Here is a 21841-nt window from a genome sequence, read left to right as displayed (position 1 = left end):
CGGACAAGCGGAAAGGCTATAATGGATGATAAGCAGCGAACACAGAAGCCCAGAAGGAATATTCATATAGCAGGGTTTTTTTTTCAATTTTACTAACAGATTTTGCACAAGTATATAATAAAGAAGTTGGCAAAAGGAAGAAGAAACAACTACATAACTTCTCTAATAAAATTTCTTCAAGTACTGAGCCTTGAAGGAGACAATTCAATCTGCGGCTCCGTTCACCTTTTGGTACATATGAGCAGCTTGGAAGGAGCCATAATATCTCACCGGCTTGTGAATATTACAAAGCAATAGATGTCCATCTCTGTATCTATGCTTGTCCCATATTCACTTAATCATTATTGCATAGTTTCCTTCAACGTATAGTTCACCGACTTCTACTTGGCGTATAAATAGCTTCTAATCTTACCTTTTCTCTATGCTGAGGAAGCTTGAGAAAATAATTTCCACCGTAGCTCTAAACACTAGAACAACCATTGCTTAAGAGCCATTAAGCGATACCTCTCATTGCTTGCCCAACATGTCTATTTAGCAGCTATCGAACTCAAGTGATCCTATGGTGACACCCTCCAGAAATACTCTCTAAAATCAACATCAATCTCACAACATTTCTAACTTCTCTTGTCTTCGTTGTTCTTCTTTAATCATCTATTCTATATTTCAATTAAAAAACATGAGAGAGAATATGAAGTATTCAAAAAATGATGGTGGATTTGCTTCATCTCACTATCTCAATGGATGCATCAAAAACAATATCATTTTATCTTAATATTTAAAAGCAAGATAGTAATAATAACTTCGCCTATAAATTTGCTAACGTTGATTTGGCCACGACACATTAATTAATTTTGACCGATATAATTAGAATGATAAATATTATATCGATTCTTCCACGGATGATCATGCCGCCAATGCCACGTAATGATCATCCGGCAAGCATCCATACGTATCGCGGGGAATTTATCATGGATTGTTATTTTGAGCAGCAGATTTTTTTTTCCAATTTTGGTAATCAAATTTATTTTTTAATTACTTGATTGCCGCGGCTTAACGTCCCAGATAACTAAAGCGACCGTTAAACCGGATCCAAGATCATCCAACGGCTTACAATTGATCTCTATTGGTTAATCGGAGACCGGATCAAACTCTCCCACCGTGGCTGGTAACGAGGCCGCTATTCTTTTTGGGAGTCCGCGTCGCTATAAAACCCCTGACGATTTCTCCTTTCTCCGGTGGGAACGGGAAAGAGATCCTCCAGCGCGGGAATCTTCTTTTCTCCCGCCATCTTCTCCCCCGCGCCATACCTGTGTTCGATCGAAACCCTAATTCTCTCCCCCTTTTTTTCTTTACGTAGATCCACTGTTGATCAGAATCAGGTGTCGACCTAGCCCTTGCCGGTCGTCTGATGGATAGATCGGTGGAGGAAGAGGATGTGCTCGAGATCGGGAGCACGCCATCGCCTGCGGGGGCGAAGAGGCGGCGGAGATGCGTCCAGTCGAAGCTCCCTTGGGCTGTTCCCCGAGAGGAGGGGGCCAATGGGATAGGGGCGGCGGCGGAGGAGGATGAGAAAGAGGCGGAGGAGAAGGGGAAGCGGAAGAAGAAAGGAAAATCCAAGCCAAGAACTCCTAAAAAGGTACATTGTTCTATTCAAGCTTTGATTGGATGATGGGGGTTGGTTTCGATAGCTTGCTCCTTCTGAAAATTCATTGTTTTTTTTTCAAAAATTACTTTTTAAATATATTATCATATTCATTGTTTGAATTTCTTATTTAACTGATAATCGGATCTAATACTAATGTGGTATATTAATAATTTATATATAATTTGTGGCTTTTCCCTAATAACTATGGTAGTTGTTTATTTTTTTCGGATTTTTTTTTGGGTATGCAATTTCTAAAGAAGAGGCAAAATTCTTCATTCAATGTTCCAACCTTATGCACTCGTTGGTAGAAACGAGTTGAATTAGTTTAAATAAGAAGGTCAGTTTAGCATGACTTTTGCTCCTCTTTCAACAATGTGGGTAATGAAATTCTAAATCTTGTCCTTCCAATAATTGGCCTCTAGTTGACAAAGGCATGGTGTGTGTGTGTTTATTTGTTACATTTATATAAGTTACCAGGTGACCCTTGACCTAAAAGTTGTGCTTGTTCTTGGCAACTATGTAAGCTTCATTCCTGGAACCTAACTCCGTTCGTGTTTACTTCTACGTTTGTGCTTATGCACATATTTTGATTTGTGAGCAGCTGTGCTACTTTTATCCCCTTAACTTTACCAGTTAGTCAGTGTTTATGCTCTTGATAAGCTTCGCTTAAGAAACAATATTGAATTTTAACCATATGCACCCTTATTTTATGGTTCTTATCAGTCCTTATACCGTACTTCCCTATTCAAGCCTGTCTCTTCCCAATTCGAAGCTTATAGCTATTTCAGCTAACCTGTTTTAAACTGCCTTCACAGTCTCCAGTCAAAGGCAAACAAGTGCGGGGATTAAGTACTGGAAGCAAAAGTTCTCCAGACTCAGTCAGTAAGTTTACAAATTATGCAAGCAAAGACTCTCTCTCTCTCGTGCGCGCGCTTTCCCACACATGCATGCACATTATTTATTTGGGAGATTACACACATACAAACACATGGATTCTGACTTTCTTCCAAAATTTCAGAGAGGAGTCCACGACAGAAGAAAACTGTAGAGCAACTCGAAGCTGTAGCTTTGAAAGTGGGGAACAGCAATCGCTTCAACATGTTAGAATCCATGGCCAGTAAGTATGGGTTAAGGCGCTGCTTCAATGCTGCATCCAACTTCAACATGACAATATATTAACTATCACCATACACCTTGTTCGCCCTTCCTGTTTATACTTGAGTTGGCATACCGGCCTCTGCTCATTTTCTAATGCAAGCTTAATTAGTGAGATTTTCTCTTTCCACCACTAGTTACTCCATGAACAAGGATAGGATTAAGTTTGTTGGAACAATAGCTGAAGATATATACTCTGAAAGTGAAAATTCTAGGTGAGTTCGAGTTATAAATTATTTACTGAAAAATGAAAGACAAGGCACTTTTCAGCTATATTATCATATTATTGAGATAAAGCCCTTGATTTTCTTTTCTTTGGGGATTTTGTAAGAGCCACATCTGCCATCAGAACCACTTTTGAGGTGTGACTGTATTTTCTAATGATTTTATCATTGTACCAAAAGTGGATGGCGGGCACGTAGTGGCTGGTGAGATTTCATAGTGGATGGCGGATATTGGGCACTATGAACCCAAAGTGGGCTGTTAAAACATATAGGCTATTTACATAAGCGGAGTATCAAACATTAGTACTTTATATCAATTTTTTGGGAAAAATAAAAAAAAGATCAAGAACAAAGCTATAAAAGATTGCTGAGCTAACATTATAGGCTATTTACATAATAAGTTGTACCTTCATATATTTCATTCAATGATTGAAACATGCATCATTCTTAATACACTAATCATATCATATGACCTGAAGACATATCACTAACAAATAAGGCATTAGTAAGCTCGTGCCATGACCTTTGTCTAGTGGCAATTTGTCTTCCAAATGATCCGGTAGCTCTTGTGTACTAGGAATCTCCCTTGAAATTTCATCTTGCAAATTTTGATCGTTTGGATAGAATTTCAAAATGAACTCAATCGGCACATCCATAAATTGCTCATCATTTTTGGATTTTATTCTTATTGGCATAGAAGTAGGGATTCAAGAAGTAGCCTGCCCTTTGCAATGAGCCTTCAAGTTTTGCATCCCATCTTGAATCAACAATTGCCCAAATTGGAATGTACTTCTCATCTTCATTCAAATGTAAAGCTACCGCCTTTTTAACATTCATCAAATCGCCCCATAGACAACGCATGGCCATGCCTAAGCACCTCAGGTTCGCATAATAGAAAGAAAATGCCACATTATTCTAAAATTTGGAGCTCAAAACCATGCCTTGGTTCTACCTTCCTTGATTTTTGTTGTACTATTTAGAACTAACCTAATCAGTAAGTCTGTTCTCTTACTCATCATACTTGGCAAGCTCAAAAAGTAGCAAACCGAGTTTTCCTGGTATCACCAAATCTCTTTTATTGGTGAACTTTCTCATCATGCTAAGGATTAAGGGATGCCCATATAAACCGCTTTGGCACATGATACCCACTATAATCCAAAAGCATAGTCACCGTAAAGAGGCTTTTTACCCATCGTATTGGGTGCTATAGGCCCAAATGCTATAAGAGGTCACTACAGCACACAGCATAGTGGTTTATGTCCAAAACCGCTATAGCGGTTGCTATGACTTTTTTTTTTAAATAATGGATTTTACTCTTGTGGCATGCCACCTGGTGCCTACATTAAGGACTAACATTGAAGACAGACATAAGAAAATTCTGGACTCTCTTTTGCTCAAGACCTTAAAGTTAGTGCAATATACATATTTAACTCTTGATTATCCTCCAACTCTTAATTCTCTCTCAAGTATTTGTTGCTTTAATGATTATAGACAGAGAATAAAATTTAAGGTAAGCTTGGCTTAATACATGATTCATGATAAATTTCAATTGGTTCTGATATTAAAATAGTATTTCTTTAGTCACAAGTATATCCATTTTTTCGAATTGAATAAGTTAGTAGGTTTCCAAATATCAAGTTGCTGTAGAGGGTGAAAAAGGAATTACAAAAATACACATTCTCTTGTTAGAAAATCCTCGATTTGGCTTAAGCTTTCCAATTGTGCAACTTTATTTATGCCTTGCTTGAGAACTTGGTGTGATGCTCTGATTCAGTTTAGGGGTAAGATGCTTGCTAATGCCCTTTATTTCCTTTATTTGGAAATTATAATAGAGAATAATTTCTGCAAGTCGTATTTATCTTCATAGCTGTTTCCATCCTCTTCTTTGATTGACTATTGCTTGTGAAGTGCAGTGAAAAAGTTATGCTGCAGAGTAGGAACACTTTTACCCTTATTCTGTTCTTGGTATGCCATGGAAAATTGAGTAGTAAGATTTGATTGCTGGACACATTTTTGAAGGTAACAAAGATTGTCAGCAGTTGAAGGACAACCTGAGTGATGAGGCTAAACCTAGAAAGGTTGCAATACCTAGTGACCTAAAGGAGTCATATTCTGTGAAGAGAAAAGTCAATGGCAAATCTGATGCTGCAATGGATCTAGATGGCCTAAGTCTGCATACGGACCAACTGGTCTGTGATCTCCGGTTGGAGGGAAAAATAGCTGCAGAGGTACTCTTCAATTACTTTTCTTTCTTTCTTTCAGTAGTTCTGTTTCTGATATGTTTTGGATGCCCTATATATTTTTTCTCTATATATTCATTTAACTCTACATATCTTTGTTTTGATAGTTAAAGAATTTACATGCTATGAAATGGATCTCTAATATCATACTCACTTAAGAGTGGATGGATGGTAGTGAACCCAGTATTTTGGATCCTGCAACAGTGACATTTTCTGTAATAAATGTATTCTTTGGTCATGGCACAATTAGTGCACGTGATCGTGCTGCATGCAAATAGTTAATCATAAATATATGAATTCTGGCCAAAACCACTAGACAACCTCTCTTCATACTTTTGTAAATGTGTACGATTAGTGTGACCAATATGTTGCCAGAAAAAATAGTATAAAATTTTTAAAAAAGTCCTAAAAAATATGCTTTTAATATCTTATTAAATCAAATGGAATGCACATGTATCAGCAGTGATACTGAAACCAGTTCCTCAAATTTTAGATGTTTTCAAGAGCATTACTATCTCAAGAAAACTGAATGTGTCGGTGGGGATAAACTAAGAAGTATAACCTTTAGATATGACTTCTTGCATTCGTATGTGCAATCGTAACCCTAAAAATTGAGCACCCTTGACAAGGAAATGTGTACCTGTTTGTTATTTCACCATTAAGACATATTGGAAAATTTTTAGATCGTCTTTAAGAAATTCAAACACGGTCCATTTTCATCATAGGAGAGGAACATTATACTTAGTAATATATGATTTATTGCAACTTTGCATGTGAGAACACTTGTATATTAAATTTTTTACTAGAAAGGGCACTTTTTTATCTCCATCAATAAGCCGATGAACCAAGAAATAACAATTGATCTAAAAAATTCTTGGATTCTGTTTTCCATAGCCATAACCAGCACCATTCCATAACGATTGTCTTATCCCAAATACTCAGAGTTGATCTTTCTTTATCACCTATCAAGAGCTAATTTTGATGATAGAACAAGTTTCTCCAAGTCCTTTCATGCAACTTCCATCCATCATAACTTAGACTCCACCCTTCTGTTTAAAGTCTCTCTGAAACTTAGATCTCTGCTACACGGGCCTATATCCTCTCAAATAGTTCTCCGACATCTCGTCTTCAATTGCTGCAAGCTTGTCGCTCCTGCTCACCTGCTTTCATCACATATTTATCTCTGCATTTTTCGTTTCTGTCATGTACATCTTGTTGATCAAGCCCTTTTAATTGCCTTGCATTCTGCTCCATACAGCATTCAAGGCTTTGTTACTGTTCTATATATTTTTCTTATGCCTTCAGAGGATAGGTCGCTCACATAACACCAGGAAGCATCGTGTCACTTATCTCCAGTTCTGTTTCTGTTGCATGCTTATATGCATAGTCTAGGCTTCCATTCTTTTGTGTAATGGATCCTAGATAACAAGCTGATCATATTATTGGATCTCTTTTTGATCAATTTTGAATATGAGGCGTATAGCATTTTCATTTCTTTTCTTCCTACACCAGTTGTCAAACTACTACCCTATGTTGTGTGGAGAGGGTTTGCCTTGGCATCATGCTGGGCTTTTTCCTTTTTGATATCTCTCTTTTTTGTAGGAAGAATAATGTATCTGTATTCTATCTCAAATCTTAAGCAACCACATGCATGATACTAGGAGGGTATTCATAGTAAGCACTTACCTTGTATGTAGAAGTCGTTTGTTGTAGAACCCTTCCTATTCGGGTTTATTTTCTTGTTTCACCTATTTGCTTTGTTGTTTTTGTTTATTTTTTCAACAAACAATTTAAATGTTTTTCGATGACTGTCTAAATAGCAATTGTTGCTTGTTAGCAGGAAAATGTGTGGTTATCTACAGGAAAGCGAATGCATCCATTTTTCACTTGTTCGAAACCAGCCAAGAGTGCGTCATCAGCTCAAGCCATTGCAAAAGTGAAAAGTAGACATTTTGTTTCCTGTCCTCCTGTTCATGTATTTGATAAACAGGTACTGAAAATGAGGTTGATTTTGTGTTACCGTAAAGTTTATCATTATTATCTGATGTTACAATGTATTCATTTGTGAAGTTTATATGTAAATTTTAAAAAACTTTTATGTTAGCTAATTCTGCCATATGTTTTTTCCTCTCTAGGATGATGTCATTTCATTAGATTGGAAAAACTGGGTATTTTCAGAGAGGACTCTGCTTGACAAGAGTGGTTGTTCTGCCATGAGAAATGATTTTTCAGTTTTTGAGGGCTCAGTTGAGCCTTTCAGATTACATACTCTTTGTCCTAAAGAGGTGCATCTAGATCAACTATTAGATAGAGAAGAAAAGGATTCTTTAACCTCAGCAATAGCCTCATCTATATTATCCACTGGGCAAAATCAAAGCGAGCAGTTGCTCTCACACTTGAAGTTGGTATATTTTCCAAAGTACCTATATATACAAGACTTTCTTTGCTGTATTCAGACAATGTGAAAATCTTCATTCAAGTGTCTTATGTGCATCATTTTACTCATTGCTCATGTTGCCTGTAGGTCCATGTTAATGGCAATAGTTCTTTGTCATTTAGATGTGGTAGTTGCGTAAGTAATTTGGAGAGCAAGCATGAGGATTTGCTACTTAAGGAAAGGTAAGATATCTCCAAAAATAATGTGCAGATGATTTACTATGTTCATGTTGATGACTGAAACAATTAATATAGTTTGCTTTTCTTATCCAAGGAGAGAAATTAAATAATCATGCTCTGAACATAATGTCCTGAAATTTTCTCATCTCTAGGTTGGCATCATACTTTCGACGTTGCAGTTATTGGCCTGAGTGTAGCCTATGGATAAACAAGTACCAGCCAGAAAATGCCTCAGAAGTGAGTCACTTGTGGTGCTCTCATGCTTCTGTTTCAGTATGTGGAATGTATGCCATATTTTGATAAAGATATAGAAAAATCTTTTTATGGATCTTTCTGCCTTTTCTGCTGCTTCTGTTTCATTATGTGGAATGCATGCCATCCTGACGCAATATCACTATAGCTTTTATTATTATTAACTTAAACTGGTTTATTCTCCAGGTGTGTGGAAACAGCGAATCTATTAGATCCCTCAGTGAATGGCTGAAGTCATGGCATGAAAGAGGACGGCAAAGCAGTCAGAACTGTAAATCTGGTGAAAAATGTGCCATTGAAGAGAGTGAGGATAGCTTATATGAAAATGATTCTGACAGGGATGACAGAGAAGATGCAGCTATCCTTAAAAATGTGCTTTTAATTACTGGACCTGTTGGGGTGTGTATTCACCTCAGTAAATATATTATTACTATTATATTTTTTTTCCTTTTATCCCATTTGTTATGTGTTTTTAGAGCATTATGTGTGCATTTTCAGTGGTTTTAATTGACATATTAACAAGTAACAAGCCATACCAGGCATGTTGATACGTACAGAAGCAAATATTCTTTCCTACAAGAGCCGAGATGTGTTATGTCATGCATTGAGTGCATCTTCTGGTAGATAGCCTCACAATTTTTTTAAAATGTCAAATTGTCTTAGTAATTCTCCATAAGGATGCAATCTTGACTGATCTTGCTGGATGAAAGCTCGGATTTTTGGCAATAAAAAGGATCAGGGAAAACCAAAGTTTCCGAGGGCTGCGTCAAATGGTGAAAGGACTTTAATAGGATTAATTTTAAATTAAAAAAAATGAAGAAAGAAACTAAGTTGATTTAGGAAGTCTTTTTTCTTACGTTGACTAGTCATATACCTATTGGTCATCAAAATTTTTGTCTATTGCTGCTTAGAATAATTTTTAGGATAAAGACAATCTTGTTACTTCATTTGTAGGGTTCTGAGAGGACAAACTTGGAGATGATGAGGAGGCTCTTTTTTCCTTCTCCTTTTTTGTTTTTTCTTTTCTGTTCTATTCTTTTTTTTTTTGTGTGTTTGGAAGGGTGGGGGGGGGGGAGGACATTGAGTGGCTAAATGGAGTTCCTGTACAAAGATAAGGAAGGTCCTTCTCCTCCTGATCTGACTTTTTTGAATGCTGCACTTATTCCTGAGTATGATCTTCAGATAATATTTTTAGATGTTGGATCTACCTTGAATTTCAGAAATTTGTGTTTATTCTTTTTCCTTGCACATTATCTGCTATTAATCCTCTTTATTGCACTCCAAATTTGATCTATGCATCAATTACAGCTAATCCAGTTTAGGACCCTATTCTTAGTACTTTTGCTCCTTTAGGAACTGCAGAGATTTTCTCCGTAGTCTTTAACCCTATTTAACTTTTTGCTTTCACCTGAAATTCAAGTTTCAATTTGGTACCATTCTTATCTTTAAAATTAGAAATAATCTTTGTCACTAACTTCTTTCTTCAATAAAACACATATTGTGTCTATTATTCTAAAGAATTAGGCATTAAGTCTATGAATCATAATACTGATTCCATCTTTTTGAACATGGGTGAAAAAGTAAAGAAAAATTAATTATCTTTTATTTATCCAGTCTAATCCTGTTATTTCATACTTGCATATTTTCTCTTCTTTTTTTCTCAGCAACGGGTACAAATAGAAAAGAGAAATTTAAACCAGTAATCGGTTCCTGATCGTCGTACCTTTAACAAGTCAGAAGGACTATTCTCTATATCAGTGTCATGTTAGAGTAGTGTTTAGTCATTTCCACTACTTAGAAATCTTTTACGAGTTGTTGCATGCAAAATGCATCTTTTTTAGGATAATATACATTATTTTTATTACTGATGCATTGTGTGATTAGTTCCTAACCATCCACTAACTTCCGATTAATTCCAGTATGCATTATGTTGAAGACTATACTTAAAACTTAATTCAATTGATCAGTTGCTTCTGCTTCAAGATATGATGACTGAACAAATAATTTCCTTCTTGGGTACATAGTCTTTGTCTCTTATTGTCTATTTCTTGTAAATAGCCGATTAGATTTTATCTTCTTATACAAATATATAACTTGATTTAACTCACTCGTTTAACTACTTGGATTAACCCATCAACCTACATGAAAAAAAGGGGAATCTGTCCAATGCATTTTAATGTCTATCTTTTTTCCGAAGTGGATATTCTGATTTGCTGTTGTTATATAATTTCTCTCTCTTTTTTTGGTACATATATATATATATATATATTTATTTTTTTTTTCTCTTTTACTTGCATTAATTGCATGAATTAATTGAATCTATAATCACTTTTGGTGTGTTCTCATGCAGAGTGGTAAATCTGCTGCCATCTATGCCTGTGCAAAGGAGCAAGGCTTTGAAGTAATTGAGGTACTTATGAATTTATTTTCTTTGCCTTAGTCACCTATATTCAAGTTGATTGTTAGATTAATAGACAACACCTAAATTTCAATGCCAGCTTGAGAAAACTTGAATTGTCTGCTCATCCAATTCTTAATTTCACAAGCTTGTTTATCCTTCCCTAAATCCACTCTTATTTAAATCACACGAGATATTGTCTGCAAATTTATGTATATATGGTCTAAAACAAGGTATGAAGGCTGGTGTTGACACCTGGGTGCACAGACGGCAATGTTGATTGGCACTTGGGTGACTCATGCATGGGCCAACAGACGGCACATGTTGGCATGCACAGAACTTTCCTCTCTGACTGACATGTCGTAGCTTATGTTGATTCATGCTTACTGGCATGGCCGGCACTTCAATCCTTTTAAAATGACTCGCAATAGATTTTGTTCCTTAGAAAGGCATATCAGGCTTTGATTGAATGGTCTGATAAGTTTGAAATTGCATGGAATTTGTTAGATTTTTAGACTCATTTATGAATACTAAAGAAGAGGTGCCATATCAGGCTTCTAACTCATGTTAGGCTTAAAGAGGGAGGAAGCATATTTTTTGGTTGTGCAACTCTTATGCAAATCAACTATGAGATCTAGTGCTACGGACTTAAAGGAAAATCGAAAATATAATAAGAAAATAGAGAAAGTTGAGATAGAAAGAGAATGAAAAGGAGAGAATAAGAGAAAGAAGAAACAATAAATTGGAGTATGGTTGCAATCAAGCCAAACTCGATTGTGTTTGGGTCCAGTCAAGCTTGGCTTAATTGATTTTGAGCCTGAAATATGGGATCAAGCTTGGCCCTATTTATTATTTGATTAAGGTTAATTTCAAACTGAGCCAAACATAAGCCTATTTTGATCAGCTCGATAATCTTGTTATAGATGCAATCAATTTGAGCTTGTATCAAGCTCCATAAATGCTTCCTTCAAGCTCTGTTCAAGTTTGAATCAACTTTCAAGTTCAGTTTCATTCTTGGTTCTTCCTTTTCATCATTTTAAAACCAGACAAAAGAAGAAAGATCAGCTGTTGGATTTGGTCTAACCATTAAGTACATCTTAGTTTATATACATCATTATATTGTATACAATATACATAAAAGTTATATGTGCCTTGTGAAACTGAGCTTGATCAACTTAATGCTGTTTTTTACACATTTCTAGCCATCTAGTTGGATCAGCTTGGGTCCAAATTTTCAATATTTAGACATTGTAATTTGAAAGTTTCCTTGAAGATTATGTGAAATTTTTTGCACCATCTCACTATCTCACTCTCACTTCTTACTGGTTTTTTGATTCAAGATATTTGAGTGGAGCACAAGTTTGGGCCTAAGGTGTCCAAATTGAGACATCATGCCTTCCTCTCACATGGTTCCAAAAGTTGAGCCACCACTGCGTGTAACCTAGATTATTGCCTAATAAATTTGGATGTGGTGCAAATATTTCTTATGCCTATAATGATGCAATTTGCTTGATGCCCAAATTTTTTTCCCTCCATGTCGAATAACAAGTCTGTTTCTTAATTAATAGAGAAGAATCTGGCATAAAATCAATTGTTTTGTTTTTAAATTCCACCATGATTATGTCTTACTAGTTGTTTTTAGCTGATTGTATCTATGTATGTCATGACTGGTGACTGGAACTTCATTTGAATCTTGAAATGTGATCTTCATTAACAATCAAAATATGAACCATATTAAAATGGAAGCATATGATTTCCCAAAGCATTACTAAAATTGTATCACAAGAAATAAATTTTAAACAAAATCCAGTTGCAAACTCTTGAAGATAATCTGTTTGATATAAACAGCATAAACAAAATGCAATCAGCTGCATTGCTGGCATTGCTTGAATAATCATCGAATCCAATAGTGATTTGAAAAGCCCAGGCTCTCTTTCTTTGAAAAGGATCATTCACTACAAGAGTTAGGAAAGTTCAAGTAATTCAAACTAAATTACATTTTCTTACAACGCTTCAAAAAATGGTTCGGATGATCACATTTCTTATAGGGGTTTACTTGTATCATCAATGTTAAAATGGATGAGACTACTTATATCATCAACAACAATTCGGATGGGGTCACTTATATTCTCATTGTTAAAGCAGATGAGATTCCTCATATCCTCCAAATCCACTAATACTAGATGGCCAGAGGTTCACTCATATCCTCATAGATAATTCGGATGAGGCCATGTATACCACCTAGTCATAGGTCCACTCATATTCTCATCAATAATTTGGATAAAGTTATTTGTATACTCATTATTAAAGGATAAGAAGCTACTCATATACTTGAGGTCCACTAATACCAATTGGCCAAGGGTCCACTCATATCCTCATTGATAATTCGAATGAAGTGGCATATACTTCAACATTTTTCATATTTTAATTGCATAGGATAGTCATTTGAATCTTGGATGGTCATTTGAATATTGACAATTCAGATGAAGTGGCTAATCCTCGTTTGAATGATTTGAATCTCGGATCATGACAATATATCCTTTGAGTATCTCTTTATTGGGAAATATGCACATTCTTTGAAACCGCAAAGATGACAAACAGTTTCATTTTAGCTCTGTTATAACTAGAGAATAATGGTATTAACATCCAAGGACCTGTCTGGTCATACAAATAGATACAATTTAAAACAATTTCTGCAGATTTTGCTCTATAAGGTGTTCTATTAAAGTAATCTATTTTCACTTTCTGTTTTCTTTTCTTTTCCTTTTTTTTGTGTGTGTTTGGGAAGGGGTGGGGGGGTGGAGGAGGGGGATGGGGTGAGAGGCGGGAGTTCTAGAACTGCATCGGGGAGTCACGACCTAAATTATGTTCACAAACTTATTCTGAAGCATTAACTATCTTCTGTTGTGAGGCTTAAGCAATCTATTCAATGAAGTAATGATACTTTTTGTTGGATTCAGTGGTTCTGTATTTATAAGCTTTATCTTCTTTGACAGGTGAATGCATCTGAATTAAGAAATGGAGCACATGTAAAGCAAAAATTTGGAGAGGCAATGGAATCACATGGATTTAACAGATGGTTTGTCACAACTTCTATAGGATAGATTTTATATTTAAGATCTCATTTTCTATTTGTTTAATGTGTGCCCAAACCATCTGATATGCTCTTTCTTCCTCGGCCCATAATCTTCTCTATCTTTAATTGCACACAAGGTTTTAATATAATTTTTAAGGTTTCTTTTTTTTATACTTGATATGATAGTTGATTTGACTGTAGCTTGTTTAGATGTTTGCTCTTGTAGTTTGAGTGTATAATTTTGGGAATTAACTAGTCTAGTTTGGACAATTGCTAAAGAATTCTTTTTCCAACATTGTGTGGATAAAAATGTTGATTCTTTATGTTCTTCCATATGCTTTGTCAAAAACTTCTAAATGCTAAAGGTTCCTCTTCGCATATAGCACCATTTTCAGTGTCTGAAATAGAATCAGAACAAAGGAAGCAAATGTCTTTGTACGTGTACAACTTATCAAATAAATAATCTTATTTTCTACATTGTGTGCACCTGTTATTCATGTGGGCAACATTTGACTACGAAATAGCTATTTGTTTTACTGACATGAAAATTTCTGCACAAAAACTATTCCCAAACTTAAGATTATGTTGTTTCATTCACAAACTAATATGCATTCTTCATATGAGCTAGACTATTGTAGTTTTCAAGTCTCCTATGGACCTAGAATTTTGGCTATAGAGATAGAAAAGTCTCAAGTATTTGCTATGCAAATAAAGCAAGGAGCAAGGAGGGAGGAAAATCAATTAAGGAGGGCCACTAAAGCAAGATGGTTACGAGGCTTCAGTTTGCGCTATGCAAATAAAGCAAAGGGTTCAGCAAGTATAGGGTTACTTTATATAATGTTTAAGATGCAGAGACTACCTGCTAATATAATTTAGATCAAACCAACTTGATGTCCTTTTCCGGTTCCAACTTTGTGGCTATCATGTCTCCTTTTGGCCCTAAATGATCATTCTTTGTACCAACACTTGCATATGCCTATTCTTTTCTGTTTCACGAGGGTTCTAATCTTCTTATTAAATCATTCAGTTCTGGATACCCTAAGATCTTCAAATATTTCTTTGGTCTTTCAGATCTTGAAGATTTTGGCTTATTTGTAAATAGTCATATACTTCATATGAGTTTTGTAATCCCCTCTACAACCCTTCCACTAAATGGTGCATTATACAGGAACTCTGCTTTTGGCAAGATATTCTCTAGTTTTTAGATCTCGGTACAAAATATTCTCTAGATTCTGTGAAAAAGCTCTCTGCAGTATTAAATCTCTACTATGATAGAGATGAGCCGCACAGAAGGATTATTCGGATCTTTTTTTATGATGGTTCTATTATTCTATCAATCTGAAAGGAACAAGTGCTGACCCATTTGAATGCAACACATAAAATAGGTGGTGTTCTAGCTTGTTTAAGCTATATTTTCATTTGATTGCTCTCTGTATATTTTGAGCGATGACTTTGACAGACTGTCTATGTTTGCATGTATTGTATTTTGCTCCACTGCTTTTGCAATGCAGTCAGGGATAAAACAAACTGCATTATTTTTATATTATTTTTATTGATGAAGATTAACATGATGTGCTTGTGTTCCTTCATCCAGGTCTCAACTGATAGGTCCGAGGGAAAAGCATAACTCTGAGTTACTGCCTAACACAGTTTGCATGAGAGAAGCTGATGACTTTGAGAATTGCTCAATTAAGATGGCTTTAAGAGAATGTGAAATAGAGAAAGCTCATATAGAATGCTCTTGTAATGTTGTAGAGAATAGACGTGCCCTGACCCAAGTTGCAAATAAAACCCTAATTCTCTTTGAGGATGTAGATACTGTTTTTGATGAAGATCGTGGTTTTATTTCTACTATACTTCAGCTGGCTGAAACTGCAAAGCGACCCATGATACTTACAAGCAATAGTGAGTAACTAATCAATCCATGGTAGAGTTTGTTAGCGACTATAAATTTCTTATCCCTTGTATATTTATCTGATATGTAGATAAGAATCCTATCTTACCACAGCTTCTGGACCGGGTCACTTTGGAGTTCAAACATCCATCATCTGAGGAGCTGCTGTCACTTGTACACATGGTAAAAAAAATTGCAATTTTGAAATCATATATCTGTCATTTCTACATGCCTTGGGTACCTTGGATGTGTTAATTGGTGTTCCAAATTGTTCATTCTCAATTTTTTTGTAGATTTGTGCTTCTGAGAAAGCTCAAATTTCTGCCCAATTGATGGAGCACTTAATCAGGTCTTGTCTAGGTGATATCCGTAAGACTCTTATGCTTCTTCAGTTCTGGTGCCAGGGCAAGAGAGACCATACAGGTTAGCAAATTATAACAAGACAAGTATTTTGCTCTTTGCTGAGAAGGCCAGGATTTTAGTTTATATTGCTACTGTATATATTTTGCTGCCTTGAAGCTGTGTTTGTTTACTGTATTTTCTTGTGTACGCAGATTAATCCTCTGATGAGAGGATCAGCTTATAAATTTCATGTTATCTCATGCCATGAACTGTCTTATTGCTTGGTTCTGGAATCCCATTGTCTACTTTTCACTGTGAAGATTAAACATTAAAACCTAGTGGCAGGCATTGTTCCTGTCATAGATTTTTCTGGTGACTTTAGCTAGATGCCCCTAGATTGCGATATGTTTATTCGACTCTCACTAATCACAGAACTAGGCCTTGGGTATTTGTAAATGATTATGAGTAATTAAGAAGTTGAATTGTATCAAGTTATGGTGTTATATTACCTTTCTGCAACTCTTATCTTCTGTTTCTAAGCTTAACAATCATTTGTTTTCCCAGTTCACTTCTACCTATGTCAAATTGCATCTACTTATACTGAAAGTTTGTTAATAAGTTATAATATAGTGTTTATCATACTCTTCTAAATAATTATTTAGTGATTTCTACTCTTTCTATTCTTCAGACAGGAAAATGCAATTCACCACATACAGTCCCCTCCCATTTGATATTGATGCTGCACATCTCATAATGCCAAGACTAATTCCGTTTGAGTTTCGATGTGAACTGTCAGAAAAGGTGGGTAAGGAGATCAATAAAACAATTTCTTTGGTAGAAGAACAGTTCATGGAGATGACGAAGCAAGAAGAACTTAACTCAAAAGAAAATACCAATTTTTTCAAAACGAGAAAGAACACAGCAAATACTATCAAGACTAGGAAAAAACACAAGTTAAAAAGAAAAAATTCAAGCCTTGACTGTGCAGAATTTTCAGCTCAGGCCAATGATCTGAATGACTTATTTGATGCTTCAGATTCCCCAGCGACAAATGCTCGACGAAAAGTTAAGCACAGTCGAAGTACAATATTGTCTTCCCAGTCTGAGGATGAGCTATGTGCTAATGACCTTCCACCTGCAGAAATTACTTCAGTAGCTCCTAACAGCTGTCATCTGGCAGATATGTTGACAGTGCCAAGTCTACAGGCACTAAATGACTTGGATCTGTGTAGTGATCCCATATATCAATCTAGAAGGGATGTTAATGCTCAAAATTCATTTGAAACTCTTGAAATGGTATCTGCTTCACATATCTGTGACACATTCAAATTGCTGGATGTGTCATTTGTTCCAGAATCTTCTTTCATATCTGAGGCTGGGGCCCACAAAAAGGATGATCTTCTATCAATGGCAGTATCTTCTAACAATGCATCTGTTTGTTTTACTGGTTTTGTTCAGTCAACTTGTGCCCTGCCAGAAGCAAATGCTGGTACTCTAGATGGACCTGTGGCTGAATCAATAACCTGTTCGGAAAGCAATGCTGGAATTACACGTGAGGATGTGGAGTCAATTTATGGACATGAGGAACAAGGAGATTCTCAAAATGTAGTTGAAACACCTTCAGCCAGTGGATATCAATTGATGGATGAATGTAGCCGGATTGATTTCAACATGCGGTTGACACCTGGGAAATGTGGTAAGTGCTCTCAGGAAGCTGTTTCTGTGCCAGAAACATGGAGAAAACTACGCAATCAACGTGAAGATCTAAAATCATATTTAAGAAGTAACAAGAATGAAGCTTCTTCAATAATAAAGTGTGCTTCTGGACTGACTGATTTTCTTTCTGAAACTGACATTATATTCAGTAGCTGCAACCCCATTGTCAATGTAAGATAATAACCTTTTTACTTCTATACACTTGAGAAATTATGTTCTTTAGGCCTTGGGAACTTCCTGAATGATGTTGAGAAATTTTTGCAGGACATCTTAGAGCCGTCATTAACACCCTGTGTTGAACCAGATGCTTCTTCCTGGTATGATCAGCAACTTGAGATGGGATCTACATATGCACAACATGGCCTTTGCTTTCACGCAAGCAGGTGCTTGTCCCTAGGCTCAGAATTAGGCTTTGAAAACACAGTGGATTTGGCACAGGAAATGCTGGCTTCCAGCACTAATGTTATGGCCCTGGGGAAGCTGCTCGCCCAGGGGAACGTCACCAGTCAAAATTTATATGATGGAAGATTGCATATAAAGGCACCAAGATATGGCTTATCCATAAGAAGGTATGACCTTATATCTTCTGGTAAGGCAGTAATTATAAGGTGCTTGTTGAAGAAATGGTACTTGCTGGAGTAAGCTCTGAATATTAAGTATCCTGCATCTCTAACTATGCATCTTTTAAAGCACGTATAAGGTCGCTTATGCATGAAGGGTAGGTGTTGAAATGCTTTGCCTCTTTTGTGATTTTCTAGTCATTTCCTCTTTACATGCATGTCTTTCCCTTGTATTAAGTCCAACCACTCTAGAATATGTCTAGGGTTCTCTTTTCTATACGCATGGAGTCATGGTGTCTGCATGAGCATAAGTGTTTCCAGTTTCCAGTTTCTGTCATAATCTAGCTGAGAATAATAGAATTTATTTTGCATGGTTTGTCCGTGGACGATGTACCGATCTATTCATGTCTTGGGAGTTGGGGATTGGCCGTTTCAAATATCAAGCTTTTTGGCGCGTTAGATTCCTCAAGTCAAAGAGGAGAATATAATTAAGGTTTAAATTAAGAAAAGGGGTTCTGTCTTAACATAATATCAAAATGCTTTTATAAAGAGAGTTTTTTCCCCTTCTGAGATAAAAGGAGGCAGCGACCTGCACTTTCATCACTCAGGCCTAAAGATTTGGGGATGCACTACCCAAGATTCGAATCCAGAACCTCTGTTTGCTGAGGAGAGGGGTGTGATTATTGAGACAAGCCCCAATATACTCACAAAGAGTCAGGTAATTAGTGTTCTTGGAAGATGCAAGGACAATGCCGTTTTAAGGGAACTCTTTTTTCTTTTAATTAATGCGAACATCAATCTAATATTCAATATAGAAGATCTCTGTATAGCAATTTGAAGAGCAGGTTTTTAATTCTTTCAAAGTCTCTAAGATGTTGTTTAAAGGATTTGCTCACCAATATTATTTCACATGGCAAGGCAGATATCAGTTTCCACCTAGGTGGAACTATCATTTTATTTTAGTATATTATATTGGATGAATTCCAAAGCTTGGATTCAGATTTTTACTTAGAAAAGACTGCTGATTCCATGAAGAGAATCATCTATTTTTTGATAAATACGGTCCCACCATATATACTAACAGACTTTTTTCATTTTTCTCAGTTCTGCTATGAGAGAAGTTATAGATTTTATTTCTGTTTTAAAAAATTTGCATATGTATTTTTGGTCGGTGCAATTAGCAACATGGGAATGAGCTAGAGCTCAATTGATTAAAGTCAGTTTGCAACCATAAAATAGAGCTATGGAGAATAAAAACACAATTTACAGATTTCACTTCTACGCTAGATAGTTTGGATATCTATTGGTCAGATGCATTATAAATTGTAGGCATGGGTTAGAGGTCAGTTTATGGAAGTCTTTGAACCAATATTTTTTATGGTGCTTATCTTTGTTTTGTTGTTAAAACAAAATGCCATCTCTCTTACGTACTGGGCAAAAGTTCCTCAAAAAGATACTTGGACTGAAAGATGGGCTATCTTGTTGTGGCAATGTATATGTGGCCATGCTTGTAGAATAACAGCCAGTGGGATTTCCATCTATTCTTTTTTTTTTTGCTGAAAATTTCCATCTATTCTTTAGGACTTACATTTTCTTCACTGCTGCTCAAGTGTTGACTCTTCCATTGCTGTTATGCAGGGAATTGGAATCTAGACTTCACAACATCATTCTTTCTATAGCTCCAGCAAGGTTGTTCAAGACATTCACAGGCATTGCTTTCCATGAATACTTGTCCTTCATGAGCCAGATCTCCAAATTAGAGTGCTCGCGACTCTCAAAAAGCACAAATCAGAGCCCACAGAGAAGGTACCCACGGACAAGGTATGCTCTTAATTTTTAGATCACTTTACAAAATGAACCCTTTAGTTATGGACAGCTATTGGAGAGTCAGGAGATACATATTAACAAGTCCATCTATGGGCTTAATTATGTTCACTAAGGATTGCCTTTGATCTAGCCTGACATGTGATTCCATAAAATTGCCCTTAGTTTCTTGTCATGTTATCAATATCTGTCTGGTCAGCTTGACCCAAGTACATTGCTGGATGCTTCAGTACCAATCACCAGGTTTAGGGTTGGTTCCAGGCTAAAAAGGGACACAGCTGAGCTCCCAATGCTTGTTGAGCTTACTCATGTGAATGTGCTAACCCTTTTTTCGCAGGTCTCGGCAATCAGGGCACTACTTGAGTTCTGGCGCACTATCACTGTCACCTGATGATGTGGAATTTTTGAATCAAAGCAGCTGCCTTAATGGGGTAGGTTCCACATGATAAATGGATGACAAGTATTTACAAAAGATAAAGTTGCTCGTTCAAGCACGACTTACAGTACTAACTTGGATAAATGTGGAGGTGACCAGTAGAAGTGAAGAATGAGATGCGCCAATATTCGCTCAAAAATCTTTCAGCTTTGGCAAGCTCCAGAGTGTTTCAAATGACTTATTTATTTAATGCAGTCCATATTGGTTCTACAGAAAATGGTACGCTGTGCTAGGAAATGGTGCGGCCGATCTTTCAGTTTTTGTTCTGCACAAAATACACATGTAATTTTTTTTCCTTATCCAAAATCTGTCAAGTTTATGTAGAGCTAGGATCCTGCTTTGGAAACTCCCCAGGGTTTCAATTAATGTATTTATCTAATGCAGTCTATATTTGTTCTACAGAAAATGTCACCTTGTGCTAGGAAAGCATGCAGCCTGTCCTGAACAGACTGTAAATGTAATTTTTGTTCTTATCCAAGTTCATATAGACCTAAGATCCTTACAAGGTACATGACATTGTTCTTCCTGATCGGGGTAAGTGTGTTTCCAGTCAGTCAAGCCATATTTTCTCAAACATACGAAGTACGTCTATCACTGCCCATCAAGATATTTTTGAGGACCCTTAGGGGCTTATGCTGTTAATTCTTTGAATTCTTGCTGATGTAAATGAGTCAAGCGGAAATAGCTATCCTGAAAGGGAGAGCCAATTTGTCATTACTAAGACTGCCCCTTCTCAGATCAAGAGCATTGTATGTTCTAAGAATATATTGTTGAGTTCAGCCAATCAAAATGTAACGCCAACCAAAAAACGTATTTATTTCTGATTGTACATGCTTTACAAATAATCCATGCCTCTTGAAGTGCTCACGCGAGGAGTAGCTTTTCTCTTTACAAAATTAAATAATTTAAAAAAAAAGAGAAAATGGATTTGAAGAAAGGTTGTCTCTGGCAATTGCCTTTTAATGGGGGTAACTTGTCGGAACGCTGTAATGCTCTCAAATTTCTTTGTGCTCAAATATTCCACCAGTGCGGATGAATACACTTGAAACATGCAGAGACTCTACATTTTGACCAATATTCGCCACCATGGGTTCAAAGTGTCCCATGTCATTTCCATGCCCTTGAAATTTGATCAGTTGTTAATACTCACATGACAAAACCAGAAGTGAATACATAATCAAGGTTTATTACGCTGACCGATACCAACCGTATCGTGCAAATCAGTTAGGCATATGAGTTGAATCAATTTGTTCCGGTTCAAATTGAGCAAAACTATTTTGTACCATCTAGTATTGACCCATACCGTAGCTGAGAGTGAGAATAAGTGTTGGATGCTTGTTTTAATACGGGATACATATCATATTATACCGAATCGATAATATATTGATACGGTTCTCGATACTATTTTTGCAGATCTCGAACACAGTATTTATGAAAAAAGAGCTGCCTTCTATTTTTAAGCA

The 21841-nt window shown here is 36.2% G+C and overlaps 1 protein-coding gene across 2 annotated transcripts; it reads left to right on the top strand.

Annotated features, from left to right (window-relative positions):
• The first annotated feature begins 1184 nt into the window (after nucleotides 1-1184).
• Nucleotides 1185-20887, top strand: LOC103716027. Of its 2 annotated transcripts, XR_605463.4 has the most exons (19): nucleotides 1185-1636; nucleotides 2461-2527; nucleotides 2664-2762; nucleotides 5044-5252; nucleotides 7105-7254; nucleotides 7400-7669; nucleotides 7789-7883; nucleotides 8033-8117; nucleotides 8319-8531; nucleotides 10483-10542; nucleotides 13527-13609; nucleotides 15201-15511; nucleotides 15592-15683; nucleotides 15794-15923; nucleotides 16531-17729; nucleotides 17823-18127; nucleotides 19757-19939; nucleotides 20280-20660; nucleotides 20781-20887. XR_605463.4 is itself a non-coding variant. In XM_008803871.3 (18 exons), exons 1-18 carry the CDS (start codon nucleotides 1409-1411, stop codon nucleotides 20386-20388), a joined length of 3888 nt encoding a protein of 1295 aa, XP_008802093.2. In that variant the 5' UTR covers nucleotides 1185-1408; the 3' UTR covers nucleotides 20389-20887. The 2 variants fall into 2 exon arrangements, 1 of the variants encoding a protein (XP_008802093.2); XM_008803871.3 differs by having other exon boundaries at nucleotides 20280-20887.
• Nucleotides 20888-21841: the final 954 nt, after the last annotated feature.

This window comes from Phoenix dactylifera, chromosome 8 (genome assembly GCF_009389715.1).
Source record: "Phoenix dactylifera cultivar Barhee BC4 chromosome 8, palm_55x_up_171113_PBpolish2nd_filt_p, whole genome shotgun sequence".
NCBI lineage: Eukaryota > Viridiplantae > Streptophyta > Magnoliopsida > Arecales > Arecaceae > Phoenix > Phoenix dactylifera.
Note: the sequence above shows the minus strand (reverse complement) of the source record. Positions and strands in the feature narration are given on the sequence as shown.